The sequence below is a fragment of the Notamacropus eugenii genome, chromosome 2 (assembly GCF_028372415.1).
Source record: "Notamacropus eugenii isolate mMacEug1 chromosome 2, mMacEug1.pri_v2, whole genome shotgun sequence".
Lineage (NCBI taxonomy): Eukaryota > Metazoa > Chordata > Mammalia > Diprotodontia > Macropodidae > Notamacropus > Notamacropus eugenii.
This window is the reverse complement of record NC_092873.1, coordinates 444,142,724-444,158,219: the sequence shown is the minus strand read 5'-3', so window position 1 is coordinate 444,158,219 and position 15,496 is coordinate 444,142,724. Positions and strand designations below refer to the sequence as shown.

Below are 15,496 nucleotides of genomic sequence, written 5' to 3'. Positions count from 1 at the left end.
AATATTTCCCATTTATATTTTAAGCTGGTCAGGCAACACACTTTTCACCTCTTAAAAACATGTTGATATGATTTATGTCCCATACCAGTAATGTCAGTCAAAGAGAAAAAGAATGGGATAGACTAAATTGGGCTCTCTGTGGCCCGCTACTGCCTTAGAAAACATTTTTGTTTTGTGGTATTTTTATATATTTTGTCAAATATTTCCCAATTACATTTTAATCTGGCTCATGTCACACATGATAGTGCTGCAGGCACTGCCAGCGCAGGTGTTTCGACACCTCTGTCCAACATGGATGCAACTGAATTATCATGTTTCCAACTGGTATTCAGTTCTATATTTATAAGCCTATGCTGCATACCCCTCACAGACATAAAAAAGTATCTTATTACTAGATTACTCTAGATAATAATACTCTTTGTATAATTTTAAGTCATCCCAGATTAGGCACCTCTATTCTGTATTCTTTTATCCTCAGCACTTAGCATAGTGTTTTACACATAGTAAATGCCTAATAAGTGCTTTATTTATTCATTCACTCTATATGACCTCACAGGAATTTTCTCCAAGTTTTTTACATCTGTCAATAAAAAGTCCACAAATGGACAAAGTGCTCACTATCTTGGCCTAGTTGGTGTGAAGAATAATAGTAACATCACAAGTGTAACATTTTATTACTAGCTCTATTTCGGCGTGGCAATATTATTAGATTTGCCTTTAAAAAAGACCAAGGTCTACTACATTATTATCATTTTTATGCTGTGTGTATAATAGTTCCCCCTCCCCATTTTTTTATGAAGCCCCATTATTTTTCTCCCCAAATTTAGCAATTAAGTTGTGTCCAATTCTTCATTTGAGGTTTTCTTGGCAAAGATACTGGAGTGACTTGCTTGCTATTTCCTTCTCCAGCTCATTTTATAAATGAAGAAACTGAGGCAAATAGGATTAAGAGACTTGTAGTACTAGCAAATAGGTGTCTAAGACCAAATCTGAACTCAGGTTTTCGTGATTTCAGGATTGGCGCTCTGCCCACTGAACCACCTAGCTGCCCATAACAATGCAATAGCTAAATTCAAATCACAGATTTAAAAAAAGTATGAGAAGTGTTTGAAATTTAGCAAAAGCCACATGTAAAAGTAAAGATCAGTTAAGGAATACAGTATAAGAAAAAAGATCCAACATTATATATTTCAGGAAATGGCATCACCCTTAAGTTCAATGAAACAGAAAAATAGGAAGTGATTTTTGAAAACTGAAATCAGCATTCTCCCAATGATACGGACAAAAGCCACGACTGGTCAGCAGCATTACAAAGTACACAACAAAACATCCTCCAAAGAGGCTAGAGGCAAAGCCATAAGATCTACTTTGCACTGCTATTTTAAAAATGAATATAGTAAAAGAAGCAAATGGCTAAAACAGAGATCTAAGGAATCCCTTAAAAATGGGTAAAAAGAAGAATCATAAAAAGACACTTTGAAAAAATAGCAGAATGAAGAAAAGTAGCAACTGAAAGAGAAATTCACAATGGAGAGAGAATAACACACTAACCAATTTTCTCTCTGCAAATCCTTTTTGTAATACCATTGTGAAAAACTGAAGATATATAACAAAAAATAAAGAAGACCATAATATAAACTGTTCAAGCTAATGATAATACAAAGACAAAAATCTCAATTGGAATATGAATTATAATTGAGAAAAGTATGGTTTCCATGATCAGGCTTCATTCTTGATTAAAATACACATAACCTACCCATTAAGTTTTACCTGAATGTGTCCTAAAATGCATTTCCAGACTTGATTTGCCTTTAAAAATTTTCTTACAAACGTCACACTGGTGAAATGTTGCTTTATATCTAAGAAGTAGAAAAAAGGTTACATTAAAATTTTTCCCAATAAGAGCTTAATAGTCATGTCAAAAATGTAAAAATTTAGACAGCAATCTTCTGAATGTTCATATTATTAAAATATAAAAGCTAGGGTGCAGAGGAAGGTAAATCCCTTTAGAGTAGACCTTTATTTTCTAGGTATTCCTCTTAGGAAATGCCTATGAAGGGTTCACAGTCTTTGAAAAACTTAAATTAAGAAACTATGTACAAAACACTGCTACTAAAATGAAGGGAGAGACAAAGATGAAGAAAAAAATAGCTCTTCTTCTCAAGCACTGAAACTTTTCAAAGTCATGTACCTACTTCATATTGCCCCTCGAATTAAGTGTTAACTAATATTTATTTTCTTTAAAACTCTCCACTAATTGATCTGTCTTTTCCAATCTGGTTCCATCTCATGGCCCACACCAAATATATTTGTCAGGCTTGAATTCTTCTAGCCCTAAATTCAGACCTCACATTATCCTATCTATGTAAAATAAGAGCCTCCATCTCCTCAATAATTATTCTTTATATTGGAACCCAAAGCCTGTATCTTTAAAAGGCTATCAGCATTCTTCTTCAAAATATTTTGATGACTAATAATATTTATATGGATAAACACAGTGCTCCAAAGTCTTAGTGCAGTTTCAAGCTATCAAAACTGAAAATTGCACTAAGGCTTTTGGGATGCCCTATATTTGTGCAGACTTACATTTATCGCAATTATATTATTTGACATCTGAGAAAACATATGATACATACATTTTATAATACATCCTCAAAACAAAGAGCCAAGAACTTTATCATAACTCAAAATTTGTTCTCTGACTTCTGTCAAACCTGGATTGTATCATAAAATCAGTATTACATCATATTACAGCCTTCTTAAAAATGAAATTTTAAATGTTCAATATATTTTTCCAGAGAAAGATTCAATTCAACAAATATTAAGCAACTGTGTGCAAGGCATTGGCTAGATGACAGAAATAGAGACAAATTAGATCCCTTTCCTCAGGGAGCTTACAATCTTCACCCGGGGGATGACAACAGGTACACCAAGGTAATTTGAGGAAATGGGGTATGAGAAAAGAGGGATGTGTTTCACAAAGAAGGATGGAACCAGAACCAGACCCTAAAGAGAAGAATTCTGAAAAAGAGGCTTGAAGCAGTGAATCTTACTCATGACAAACAGCCTCTTAAATGCAGAGGGCACAGAAGGAATGTGGAGTTCAGAGAACAGTTGGCAGTCTAGTTTGGCTTACACACAAAATATGTGATGGGAAGTAAAGTAAGATAAGGGTCCAAAGAGAAGTTGAAGTGAGATTTGGCTGAGAAATGTGTATTTTATCCTAGAGGCAAAGAAGAACCCCTGAAGGTTTCAGAGCAGAGAAATGACATGGTCAGAATTGCACCTTAGGAAAACTTTTTGACAGTTGTGTGAGGTATGGATTAGAAAAGAGAGAGCATGAAAGCAGGGAGACCAATTCTGAATTTCTTACAAGAGTCCAGGCAAGAAGTGATAAGGGCAGCCCTGGGAGCAAAAAGAAGAAAAATGAGGCAAAAGATATCATAGAGGCCAAATTAAGGAGTTTTGGAAGTGACCGAATCTAAGTCAAGGATGACTCTGGGTGACATGAGGATGATAGTATCCTCAATTGAAGTAGTTTAAGAGTTTAAGATGAATAATAGTGCACTCCATTTTGAATCTCCTGAGTTTAATGTGATGTTACAAAAAGAACTGACAATTACAAATTATATAATGTGTGTATCTGAGTGCGTGTATGTATACAAGTATACATACACACACATATATATTCATACACACACATAGATATATACTTACATCTAGACATAGATAAATGTATATATAAAGCTCTTTTGAGCCTCATAACAATCCTGAAAGGTAGGTACAAGTATATGATGAGGAAACTGAGGCACAGAAAAATTAAGTGTCTCACTGTGTGACTGTGGACAAGTATGAGAGGTAGGATGTAAACCTAGGTCTTCTGAAGGACAAGTTCAATAATTTGTTTGTTATCCTATGGTATGTCAAAGTGGAGATGCCCATTAGGCATTTGGTGATCACAGGATCTAGAGTTCAGAAGAAAGGGCTAGACACAAAGATGTGGTGACCATTTGCAGTGGCAGTAAATGATGTAACCAAAAGAAAGCGTATAGAACATAAACAGAAGACAGCACAGGACAGAGCCTTGGAGGATATCTATTCTTAACATAGGACAATTAAAATGAATACAACCAACTCTCAGTAGTAAAGAAGATCAGGAAGATCTGGAATAAATGAAATTAAAAAAACAATACCCAGATGGCATAGTGAACAAAGCAAAGGACTTAAAGAGCTAGGAAGGCTTGGGTCCAAATTTTGTCCAGACGCTAGCAGTATGACAAATCATTTAACTTATCTCAGTCTCAGTTTCCTCATTTGTAAAATAAAAAGAACATCTACTTAAAAGTTGTGAGAATTAAATGAGATCATACTGTAAACACTTGCAAACTTTAAAGTGCTATATAAATATTAGTTTTTAATCTACATTTTTAGAACTACAAATAAAGCAAAGAGAAAAAAAGACTGACAAACTTTACCTTGATTCTTCTTTCTTTCCTACCCATTTTTTTAATAAGTTCAATCAAACTGGTCTATTTTCCAACTTGTGAATAAGTTCTACAATGTGTGCCCTCAAGGACACTTCTCACATCTGTCTGAGATGCCCTTGCCCTCACCTCCAAATGCTGTAACTGGTTAGATTCTTCATCACATATTAAAGATCCAAATCACATTGCAACTCTTCTCTAATTGCCCTTTGTCTTAACTTGGGTCTTACATTTTATTTTCCTTAGTTTTGACTTCTGATAAATTTTTGTTCTGGCTTATAGTATAGTCATATACATTTGATCTCTTCTTCTAAGACTGTAAACCTCTGCATGGATCCTATTGATCTTCACTATTTCCCTTAAAGCACTTATATACTGTGTTTTGCATACAGCATATTTTAAATTTGCTACTAATAAGTAGTTTTGTGAACAAAGAATTTAACAAATATTTATTAAAATATGCAAGATATTGTGCTAGGTTCTGGGGATGCAAAGATGAGAAGCAAAACATGTCCTTAAGGGTGGTTAAAACATATATAAGTTAACTATAATATTCAAATGATTAATACATGGGAAAGATCAGAGTGGCATGAGAGATATGAGGAAAGATGGATCACTTTTAGCTGGGGGGCAGTTAGGGAGAGAAAAAGTAGGGCAGACATCATGAAGGAGGTGTCACATGATCTAGGTTTTTAAGAAAGGATAAGATTTCAGCCAGGTAACTGGTCACTGAATTACCAAAATTAATGACTTCCCTAATGTGACCAATGTGGAAAGCTGAAGATTTTTACTTACTTTTGCCACACTTTCTCACCAAGGTGAACACTTTTATAATGAACAGTGAGATGATCCCTGCGGCCAAAACATTTTCCACATTCTTCACATTGATGAGCTTTTTCACCTTGAAATAAGGAGTCAAACAAAATCATAATCAGAATGCAGTAAATATTCTATTTCTTTCAGAAATAGTTTTTTGTTTGTTTTTTTGTTTTTTAATCGCAAGATTGATGAGAAAGATGCAGGAATTAAATAAAGCATCAGAATTTCAGCCACTTTTTATTCTGGGATATGCTCCCTTCTACTCTTCACTCAAATTTCTTCCAAGAATTTGTTTATTTTCCTGGTTATAAGTCTTCTCTCCACTTGGAGAAGAAGGCTCAGCCTCTTGTTGGTGACTTCAAATATCACCTTTTTAAGTAATGGTGTAAGATAACTGAGATTACTTCAAAACTCAGTTTTCCAACCCCTGTGGATATTTTTTAAGCAACAAGAACCACAAAATGTAAATTAACACCATAAGAAGAAACTATATAATTTAAAATGGGGACCTGAACATTTTCAGATCTTTGTATTCTAATTTTAAAATGATTTTTCACCTTTGGGGATTTCTTACATTCCCAATGAGCCAAAATACAAATAGAAATTAAATTCTAGATATCTTTGCCTTCTTAATATTTTAAGGCCTAATGGTTTTCAAAACTCATGCCTGACCCAAATGCACAAGCTAGCATTAAGAATTTAGAAATCAAATCCTAGGGCTGCCACTATAAATGCATGAAGAAATCACCAATTCCTTAGCATCTCTGGTAAGTGGTGATAATAACAATAGCAACCTACCTCATGGAAATATTCTACAATGTAACTATTGATTATAGCATATTTTGACATGTACATTATGTTTATAATAATAATAATCACCTGTTCTACTGTGCTCATAGTTGGCTCTCTCCCATTACTGTACGCACAGAGTTGGCTGTCTTAGCACTTCCTGAACATCAATCTGAGAGGAAAATATGAGAGAAATCCCCAGAGTTTGAAAATTATAAATACAGTGTGAAGATCTGAAATTGATCAGGGTTACTACAAAAGAACCCTTTTCCACAAAGAGGGCTTCAAACACTCACTGTGACATGAAAATCTCAAATGCCTTACCCTCCTCCCCATTTCTCCTAGAACTCAATTATCCCTCTCCAACATATCAAAGTGTAAAATATAATCTTGATCTTTCCAACTAAGACATCACCAACTGCAGATATTCCACTTAAGCCTGCAGAATACATGGAACACCAATGTCCAGAACGTTGACTTTTAATACTAAAACCAAACAGATGAGTCCAGATTCAAGAAAGCTTCAGTATAAATTTAAAATACAAATTTTTTAAATGAGTCATTATGAATACATAATCACAATATTATTTCCCTTACATTTGCCTTACAAATTTTTAAAAATTATTATTACAAGATACTGCCTACCTGAATGTATTTTTTTGTGTTTTGTAAGATGATCATGACGAATAAATGTTTTTCCACATTCATCACATTCATATCTCTTATCATCATGATGGACTCGCAAATGAAGTCTAAATATGAAGATGAATATTGAATTTATACTGGTGTAAGAATAAAAAACAATAACCTCTGAATAATATAAAGTCTTCTCTCAAACATACACAGATTATCAGTTTTGTATCTATGACTCATAGTATCCTCCCTACTACCACACAATGAGGTACAAAGTTTGCTACCTCTTTCCCTACATGTTCCCCTACTACTTTTCCTGGGCTACTTTACTCTGCCTACCAAGCTTTTAAAAGGTGGTATTCCTTACCACCAGGCCTAGAGGTGGTCAGAAGTAGGAGTAAACCATGAAAAGATGTGCTAAGGGGACAGAATGAATAAACATGAGCTACATAGCATATCACATGCCAAACAGTAAATTAAAAAATTCTTTTGGAAAATACAGAAAATGATCATTCCCCTTCCTTTTAAAACCAACTGTATTTCTTACTAGTAGTCATGTTTTTTTTAAATAAGTTTTTACAGATATTTTCTATTTCTTACATCATCATAGAATGCCATGTATCCCTCTCTTCCCCCAAGTATTAACCTTTATGAAAACCATATTTTATTACATTTCACATAACTTATTTTATACACATGCTAGGATAGATTACAGAAAATCTGAGGAACTTTATTTAAATTACAAACAAATGTGATTTATGGGAAGAAAAGAAACACTAACTCCTATTAGATAAATTGCTAGAATAAATTTTTCTTGCTACTTTTAGCATAAAAAATAATAAAGTTAATGGATGAAATACCTGAAATCATATCATTTTTATTTTCCTTTAACTGGATAAAATTCAGAGATAATAAAAAGGAAACAATTTTAAAATGCTGACTTAAAATTCTTACAACAGTATTAGTAAAGCACAGATATGTGTTTATCTTCAAATTTCTTCTAGCTATTTACTACCATCCCTGGCCTCTCCAAAAACTCCCTCATAGAAATGAATTATAAATATATGAGCCCCATGAAAAAGGCAGATAGATCACAATTAAACAAGGCACAATTTTCTGAAATTAAGAGAATGGAAAATATTTCCTAGAATGCAACATTATCTACTAAATAAAAATCAGGAAAAAACAACATGGAAACTCCAACACAGATTTATTAAGTTCACTGTACATGAAAAAGCTTTATTAACTACGCACATATGCACAAGTGTATGTATACATATGTTATATGTTTATATATGTATATATACATTTAAATATAATTTACCTAGAATAGCACTTCTAGCACAGTAGGTTCTACAAAGTTATGAAACAGAAGGCTGATCCATGTTCGTAAACCTGTATACACAACTAAGATAATCATGTCCCATTGAGTGCTCGAGAAATGGTTTTTGCTGCAGTTAGCACAACAATAAAAAGATATATACACATATACATACACATACACACACACACAGATTGGTGACAATTTTTTTCTTGATATCATACATATAAAAATTTGGCGTCACCTTACCTGTATGAGCTTCCATGGCGAAAACTCTGCCCACAAATACTACACAGATGTGGTTTTTCTCCACTATGAATCCTCAGATGTTCTTTTAAAGTAGTTCTGTATTCAAAAATAATGCAACATCATTTAATACCACTTAATAATATTGTTTGTAAGAATCTCTGCTTTATAAATTTTAAAGAAAATAAGATTTTGACATAAACAGTTTAGGGTCTGTTATAACACAAAGCTTAAGAATCCAATCTATTAACCAACTATTCTATCATTATATTCATGATGAATGTTAACAGTTATAGTACATGTAAATAATCTTTACATGCATAAAGATGTACTAAAGCAAGATGATATGAGGTGGATAATAAAATGAATAAACAACCCTCTCTTCTGACTACTATCACAAATATTAGTTTTGTCATTACCAATGGCTAGTTTATGAATCCAATTAAATGAAATAACTATTGTGAGACTTGAGAGATTACAGATGAAGATGTATCAACAAATGGAAACAGTTCTTCAGGTCTTACTTGGTACATCACTGTGTAGATCTGATACTAGATAGGACTCATCCATCTTTTTATTAAGAAAGGATTAAGAGAATGATGAAAGAGAAGAGGTATTACTCTAGATTTAACACAGGAACAATCAGGTGGTAACTAGGTTACTTAACAACTGTAGAACATTAGGCTGAACTGTATTTTTTTATATATTTGTGATATTTTTTCCCTTGTTCAAAATTTCTATAAAAATTACCTGAGTACAGGGATATGCTGATAAACATTTAACAACAGGTTATGAAAACACGACACACTTTTTTGTTTAATCTGCATTATTAACATTGTTTTCCATTGCTTTCTTAAATATAGACAATCAACAAAACAATAAATCAAGTTCACACTGAATATGTAACAATCCGCACTCCAAACCCTGTATGAGCTGGTTCCAGCACACCCCTGCACCCAAAGATGAAATTCTCTTCAGGCAGTGAGGAAAGTCAGGAATCATGGGAGAGCATACTAGTTTGAATATCTCTCCAAGTCAAAAATGGCCTGAATATCAATTAACATTAAATTGCTTTTGGCAGGCTTGAATCTAAAATTGCAGAGTGTATTTCAGTATTATTTTTTTCTTCTACATAAGTCAACAAGCATTTAAGCATTCTGGTCAAGCACAAAGAGAATCACTACCAGTTACGAACAGTCACTGAATGATTTTCGCCAGCCAAAGCAACTCATGAAAACCATCCAAGAGAGTTGATATACCCTGACAGAGTCCAAATTAACACCAACAAAATAACAGATGCTTGAAGTACTAAACGAGCAGCTAAAAACTGCTCTGTATTTCAAATGCTGAAGGGAAATTTGCCCAAGTGCTTTAGACCTTTATGTGCAAAGTAGAAAAGCCAATAGGGAACAAGAGAAAACAAGGGAGACAAGTTCTGCTGTAGCCCTGTTCTCTTCCCAAAGGCATAAAAAGTGTAAGTAGTCCATAGTGAAGAGTGACAGAGATGTAATGATTCAGGGTTGGGAAAAGGTGAAGAATGGGTCAGGGGAGGGAAGTGTTGAGAAAAAAATAATTAAAAACCAGGATATTTGGTCCTTTCTGAAATTACTGTTTGAAATTCCAGAACTACAGTGTACTGATCAGTTTGTTTCAGTACATACAGATAGTATATTCCTGTATAGGAGGCAGGTAGGTGGCTCAGTGGATAGAGTACTGGGCCTGGAGTCAGGAAGACCTGAGTTCAAATGTGGCCTCAGACATTTACTAGCTATGTGACCCTGAGCAAGGCATTTAATCTCTGTCTGCCTTAATCCATTGGAGAAGTAAATGGCAAACCACTCTAGTATCCTTGCCACAAAAACCCTTAGGAACAATATGCTCCACAGAGTCACAAAGAGTCACACATAATTGAATGACTGAACAACCACAAATATATTGATTAATGCAATCAGTAATACCATCCAACCATTCTTCATCCATAATAATATTTAAAGAAAGATTTTCCTTAATCCAAAGCATCAAAAGATCAATTACAGAATTTTAGAGTTTTAAGTGCCCCAAATATCACCTAGTTCAACCTGCACTTGAATAGGAAAGTCTTTCATACTATGCTTGACAAAGGTTAATCAAACACTGCTTAAAGACCTCCAGTGAGAGAGAATTTACTCCTGCCCAGGGGACCCAGTCAACTCTTGGACATCTCTGCTAGTGTTTCCTTACTTTGGGGTGAAATCTTTCTTCTCAGCTAATTCCATATATGTATTGTAATGCAACCATCAGAATAAATACAATCCTTCAACATGATTGCCTTTCAAATCAGTGAAGATGTTGATCTTCCTCTCACTACTCCAAAAATATCCCAAATAATTACTGTTTTCCACAATAAATTTCTTCAAACAATTTCCCAATGACATTATTTTGAAAGCCTTCAACATCATGATCAGACTCTAGCTTATTATTATCTTTCCAAAACTATGGTACTCCAAATTTAAGACAATACATTACAGATGTGGAGTGACCAGTGTAGAATACAGTACTCCCATAGTCTTACATACTATATCATTCATAATGTAATCTAATGCTGCAACAACACCTTCAGCTCATACTGAACTTGTAGCCCACTAAAAGTCCTAGACCCTTTTTACCAAATGAATAATGGTCTCCCCAACCTTTGTAAAGTCCTCCATGAGTTCAAAAAACTCACTCACCCAAAAATTCATCCTTATTAAATTCAGTCTTATTAAAATCTGTTCACTGTTTTAACCTGTCAAAATCTTTCTAGATCCTATCCCATGCCCCCATACGTTTTGTGTGAAATGAAAATTTTATAACCATACTAGTTAGGCCTTTATCCAAGGAATTATTAAAAATAATAAAAAGTACAATGGCCAAACCATATCACCAAGGGAACTCTACCGGACCTTTTTCATAATAATAAATTCACTTATATTTTGATCCAGCCTTTCAGTGAGCAATTACCTGGTCTTCTAAAGAAATAATTCATTCAAATTCTACTGACATTTGGATGCAGACCCAGTAATTTAGATTCAAGGAAAAGGGGAAAGGAGACAGAGAGGAAAGAATAGAGAGAGTAAAAAAAAGGGGAAGGTGGGGAGAGACAGAAAAAGAGAGAACAAACAAAAAAGTACCCAAACATCAAAGTGCCAAAGAACGAACTATAGTCAGAGAAAAAAGGCAGCACTAACAATTAAAATAATAATTCAATAAATTCAATTTACACATAAGCAAATATATGCTCTTCTAATTATTACCCACTTCAATAATTCCTTTCCTATAGAACATGTGGTCTATACAGAAATAATTTATCCTTGGCAAGTCTCTATTCTGAAATTTCTGAAACATGTGACTAACAATTTTTTTTTGCCCGGGACCTTCAATTTCACATTGTAGAAAAATCTTTACTGAGGAAGTTCCTCATCCTATTATCTTTTGGGCAGCTAAGTGGTACCACAGTACAGAGAGCACTGGGCCTGGAATCAGAGAGACATGAGTTCAAATATGGCCTCAGACCCTTATTAGTTATGTGGAGCCAGTCACTTAACCTCTGTTTGCCTCAATTTCTTCATCTGTAAAATGGGGATAATAATAGCACCTACTTTGTTGACACAAAGGATCAAATGAAATATTTGTAAAAAGTGCTTAGTACAGTGGCCTAGAATAGCGTAGGCATTATATAAATGTTACCTATTATCATTACTGCTACTTAATTATAGCCTTTCTCTTTTATAGCCATAGACAACAGACTTTGTCTTTTCATTGGCTAGAGCTTTTTCTATTCCATTAAAACAAAGTTTCAATAATATATATAAATAATACCCAGTCACCACAGTGAATTAAGAAAAAAAATCAAACTTAATCTTGGTGCAGGGGTCAAACAATTCAGTTTACAACACCACTGTTATTATTGATCACACTAAGTATTCAATGAATAAATGATATTTCCTGTACATGTCATTTAATCACAAAATTTTAAGGAGTTCTACCCACCCATAAAACCACTTAGGTGATCTAGGGCATGAGTTTCTAGGAAGCCACTTCTGCCACTCCATATTGCAGTCCTGTTACTACTGAGGCAGCGTTAGCTAACTCTTTACAGCTTCTCTAAGACAGGACATAATCTGTAGGTAAAGAGAAATTACACTAGAATTGTAATTTTTTGAGGACGTTTGGAAAAAAACAAATTATATTCTTATGTAGTCACTCTTACTTCTGTCTCCTGTCTAGTATGTTTGAAAAGTAGAGTTAAGAGGTGAAGAAGGAACTGTGCCAGCAGATGGTGCTGTTAAAGAAGGCATAACAATACTATAATGGAGACACAAAAATGGAACTCACTTTCGGTCACAGAAAAGTTGCAAATCAAATCCTATTTACTGTGGTAAGCCACTTTTTTTCTCTGGATTTGTTTCCTCACCTGTAAAATGAGTAATAGACTAGATAATCACTAAGCTCTCTTCCAACTCTAAAGCCTAGGATCCATCCTATGATACTTTTCTCACTGACTTGTAGAATAATAAATCTTTACTTTAACTTTCACTTTTGAGCATTCATTGACTAATAATAATAGGGAAGACACTATGGAACACTTGAAAGAACACTGTCTCTGGAATTAAAGGACCTGAGTTCAAATCCCACCCCTGACACTACCTGTGACCTTGAACAAATCTCAACTTCTGTAGGCCTCAGTTTCCTCATGTGTCAAATAAGGGGATTGGACTAGATGACTTCTGAGGTACCCTTACAGTTGTAGATTTATGATCTTGTGGTCCTAATAAACAAACAGAAAATCTGGTTTAAAAAAAAAATACTGAAATAGCACTTTCATGTGGAATAGTGATTAGATTTGCTCTGCTTGGCCCATAGGGCAGCATGAAGGGCTTAAACTTACAAGAGAGGTAGGATTCAGGCTCAAATGAGAAAAGTTTTTTAACAATTAGAGCTCTTCTAATGTGGAATGAAAGTCTTCTATCAAAATTCAAATATTTTCAGGCATAAAATGTATAAATCGGTGCAACCTAATTGTAGAACCTGAGTTTGAAGGGACCTCCAAAGCTCCAAAGTCTAGTCCAACCCATACCTAAACAAGAAACTCCTTTTACAATATATCCAAGGGATCATCTAGCCTTTGCTTGAAAAATGCTGAAAAAGCATAGTGCTTTGCTTATAGTAAGTACTTACTAAATAAATGCTTTTTCTCACTTTTTCATTAAGGGGGAATCCTACCTCTCAAAGGCACAAATTCCACTTTTGCAGAGCTCTGTCAGCATGCTTTTTATTGTTCCATTAAATATAAATTTGCCTCTGCAATTTCCACATGATGCTGCTAGTTCTGCCTACTATGAATAAACAGAACAACCTTAGTCCATCTTCCACCTGATGTTCCTTCTAATATTGAGATAACTATCATATACCCCATAAGTCTGATCTCCTCCAGGTTGAACAATACCAGTTCCTTCAGTCAATGCTCATAGGGCATGATCTTGACTCTTCACCATTCTGCTTGACCTCCTGCAAATTTTCCATCTTATCACTGTCATTTTCTCAAATAACCATTAGCCATATTTTTCTGAGAATTGTAATATCAAATTGAGGTGAAGTCTCTAGATAACACCTCACCTTTCTCTTACTGATTTTCCACATATAAAACAAGTCCATTTTCTCTTTCCACCATGAGTACATTCTATGTGTCGTTTCAAATTTCCAGTATCATTGAACTGGCGACCACAGATATCACATGGAAATGGACCTAAAATACAGAGAGAAAGGAAAATTTATTTACTTAGGTTAAATGAAAGAATGCTAAAGTAGGTATACCTTTGTGTATAGGGAACAAAAAGGTAGGATGGAGAAGGGAAGAGAATACACAAAAGGTTTTAACACATTAACATAGAAATTCAGTTAATATTTTTTAAAGAATACTAGTAATTTAAATCATTATTCTGGCTTTAAGTAAAGAAAATTTAAAAATCTCACATCTTAGGTTTTACAATTTAATTTCAATTTTTAAAATACTTTTGTCAAAATTATTTTTGTTGGAAAAAATGTCCAAGATGTCTTGATTCTAAAGTAGTCTGGTAAATTTCAATGTATTATCAATAACCAATCAATAAATATTATGAGGCTACTAGATTCCAAGGCACTGTGCTAGGTGCCAGGAATATACTTACAGAAAATGAAAAGATTACATCCTAATTAGAAGCTTATCATGAAGGAACTACATCCAGAGTATAAAATATATAGAATAGTATTCCATAACAGAGAAATATCAATATCAAAAAAGGGAGGATCTAATGGCATGCAGCAGGGTTCTGGACCTGTCAGTCAGTTAGCAATGCATTTATTAAGCACTCAATATGTGTCAAGCAGTTTGCTAAATACTAAATAAAAGAAAAGCAAAAATATGAGGTTCCCATCCTCAATGAGCCCGCATTCTAATGAGGGAGACAATACACAAACAGATATCTACCTACAGGACATACACAAATTAAGTGGCAGAAAACATCTTAGAAGGAAGACAGAAGTCAGAGTGGAGATGGGTGAGGTGGGACGAACATGACCAGAAAGGCTCTTATAAAAGGTGGGACTTGAAAGAAGTCTGGGAAGCCATGAGGAGAGGCAAAGATAGAAGAGCATTCCAGGTATGAGAGACATCCATTGAAAAGATACAGAGAAGGGAGACGGAGTGAAAGAAATAGCAAGAGGGAAGGAGTTGCTGGATCATAAAATAAATGGTGGAAAGTGAAGTATAAGACTAGAAATATAAAAATGAAAGGTTGTTGTGAGAGACTTTAAGAAATTTTTTTCAATTAAGCATTTATTTTCCTTCTCACCTATTTTATTTTTTTTTTAGCTTTTAATGGCTTTTTAAAATAATTTTTCCCCAATTACATGTAAAATAATTTTTAACCTTCTTTTTTCTGAGTTCTACATTCTCTCCTTTACTCTTCTCTGAGACAGTAAGCAATTTGGTATAAGTGACACGTGTAATTATATAAAACCTATTTCCATGTTAGTCATATTGTAAAAGAAAACATAGACCAAAACCAAACCCACAAAAAAAAAAGGGAAAAATAGTATTTTCCATCTGCATTCAGACTCTATCAGTTCTTTCTCTGGAGATGGATAGCATTTTTCACAATGAGTCCTTTGGAATTGTCTTGGATCAGTGTATTGATGAGAACTAAGT

At 34.1% G+C, this 15,496-nt stretch overlaps 1 protein-coding gene across 1 annotated transcript in view; it reads right to left on the bottom strand.

The window, feature by feature from the left end:
* Positions 1-15,496, bottom strand: part of ZBTB41 (zinc finger and BTB domain containing 41) — a 65,822-nt gene that overhangs the window by 13,463 nt on the left and 36,863 nt on the right. Inside the window, exons 6-10 of the mRNA XM_072648313.1 lie at positions 13,927-14,056; positions 8,296-8,391; positions 6,738-6,844; positions 5,280-5,385; positions 1,771-1,859 (exon numbers count right to left, since the gene is read on the bottom strand). Of these exons, the coding sequence (XP_072504414.1) occupies positions 1,771-1,859; positions 5,280-5,385; positions 6,738-6,844; positions 8,296-8,391; positions 13,927-14,056 (528 nt within the window). The remainder of the gene's footprint in view (positions 1-1,770; positions 1,860-5,279; positions 5,386-6,737; positions 6,845-8,295; positions 8,392-13,926; positions 14,057-15,496) is intronic.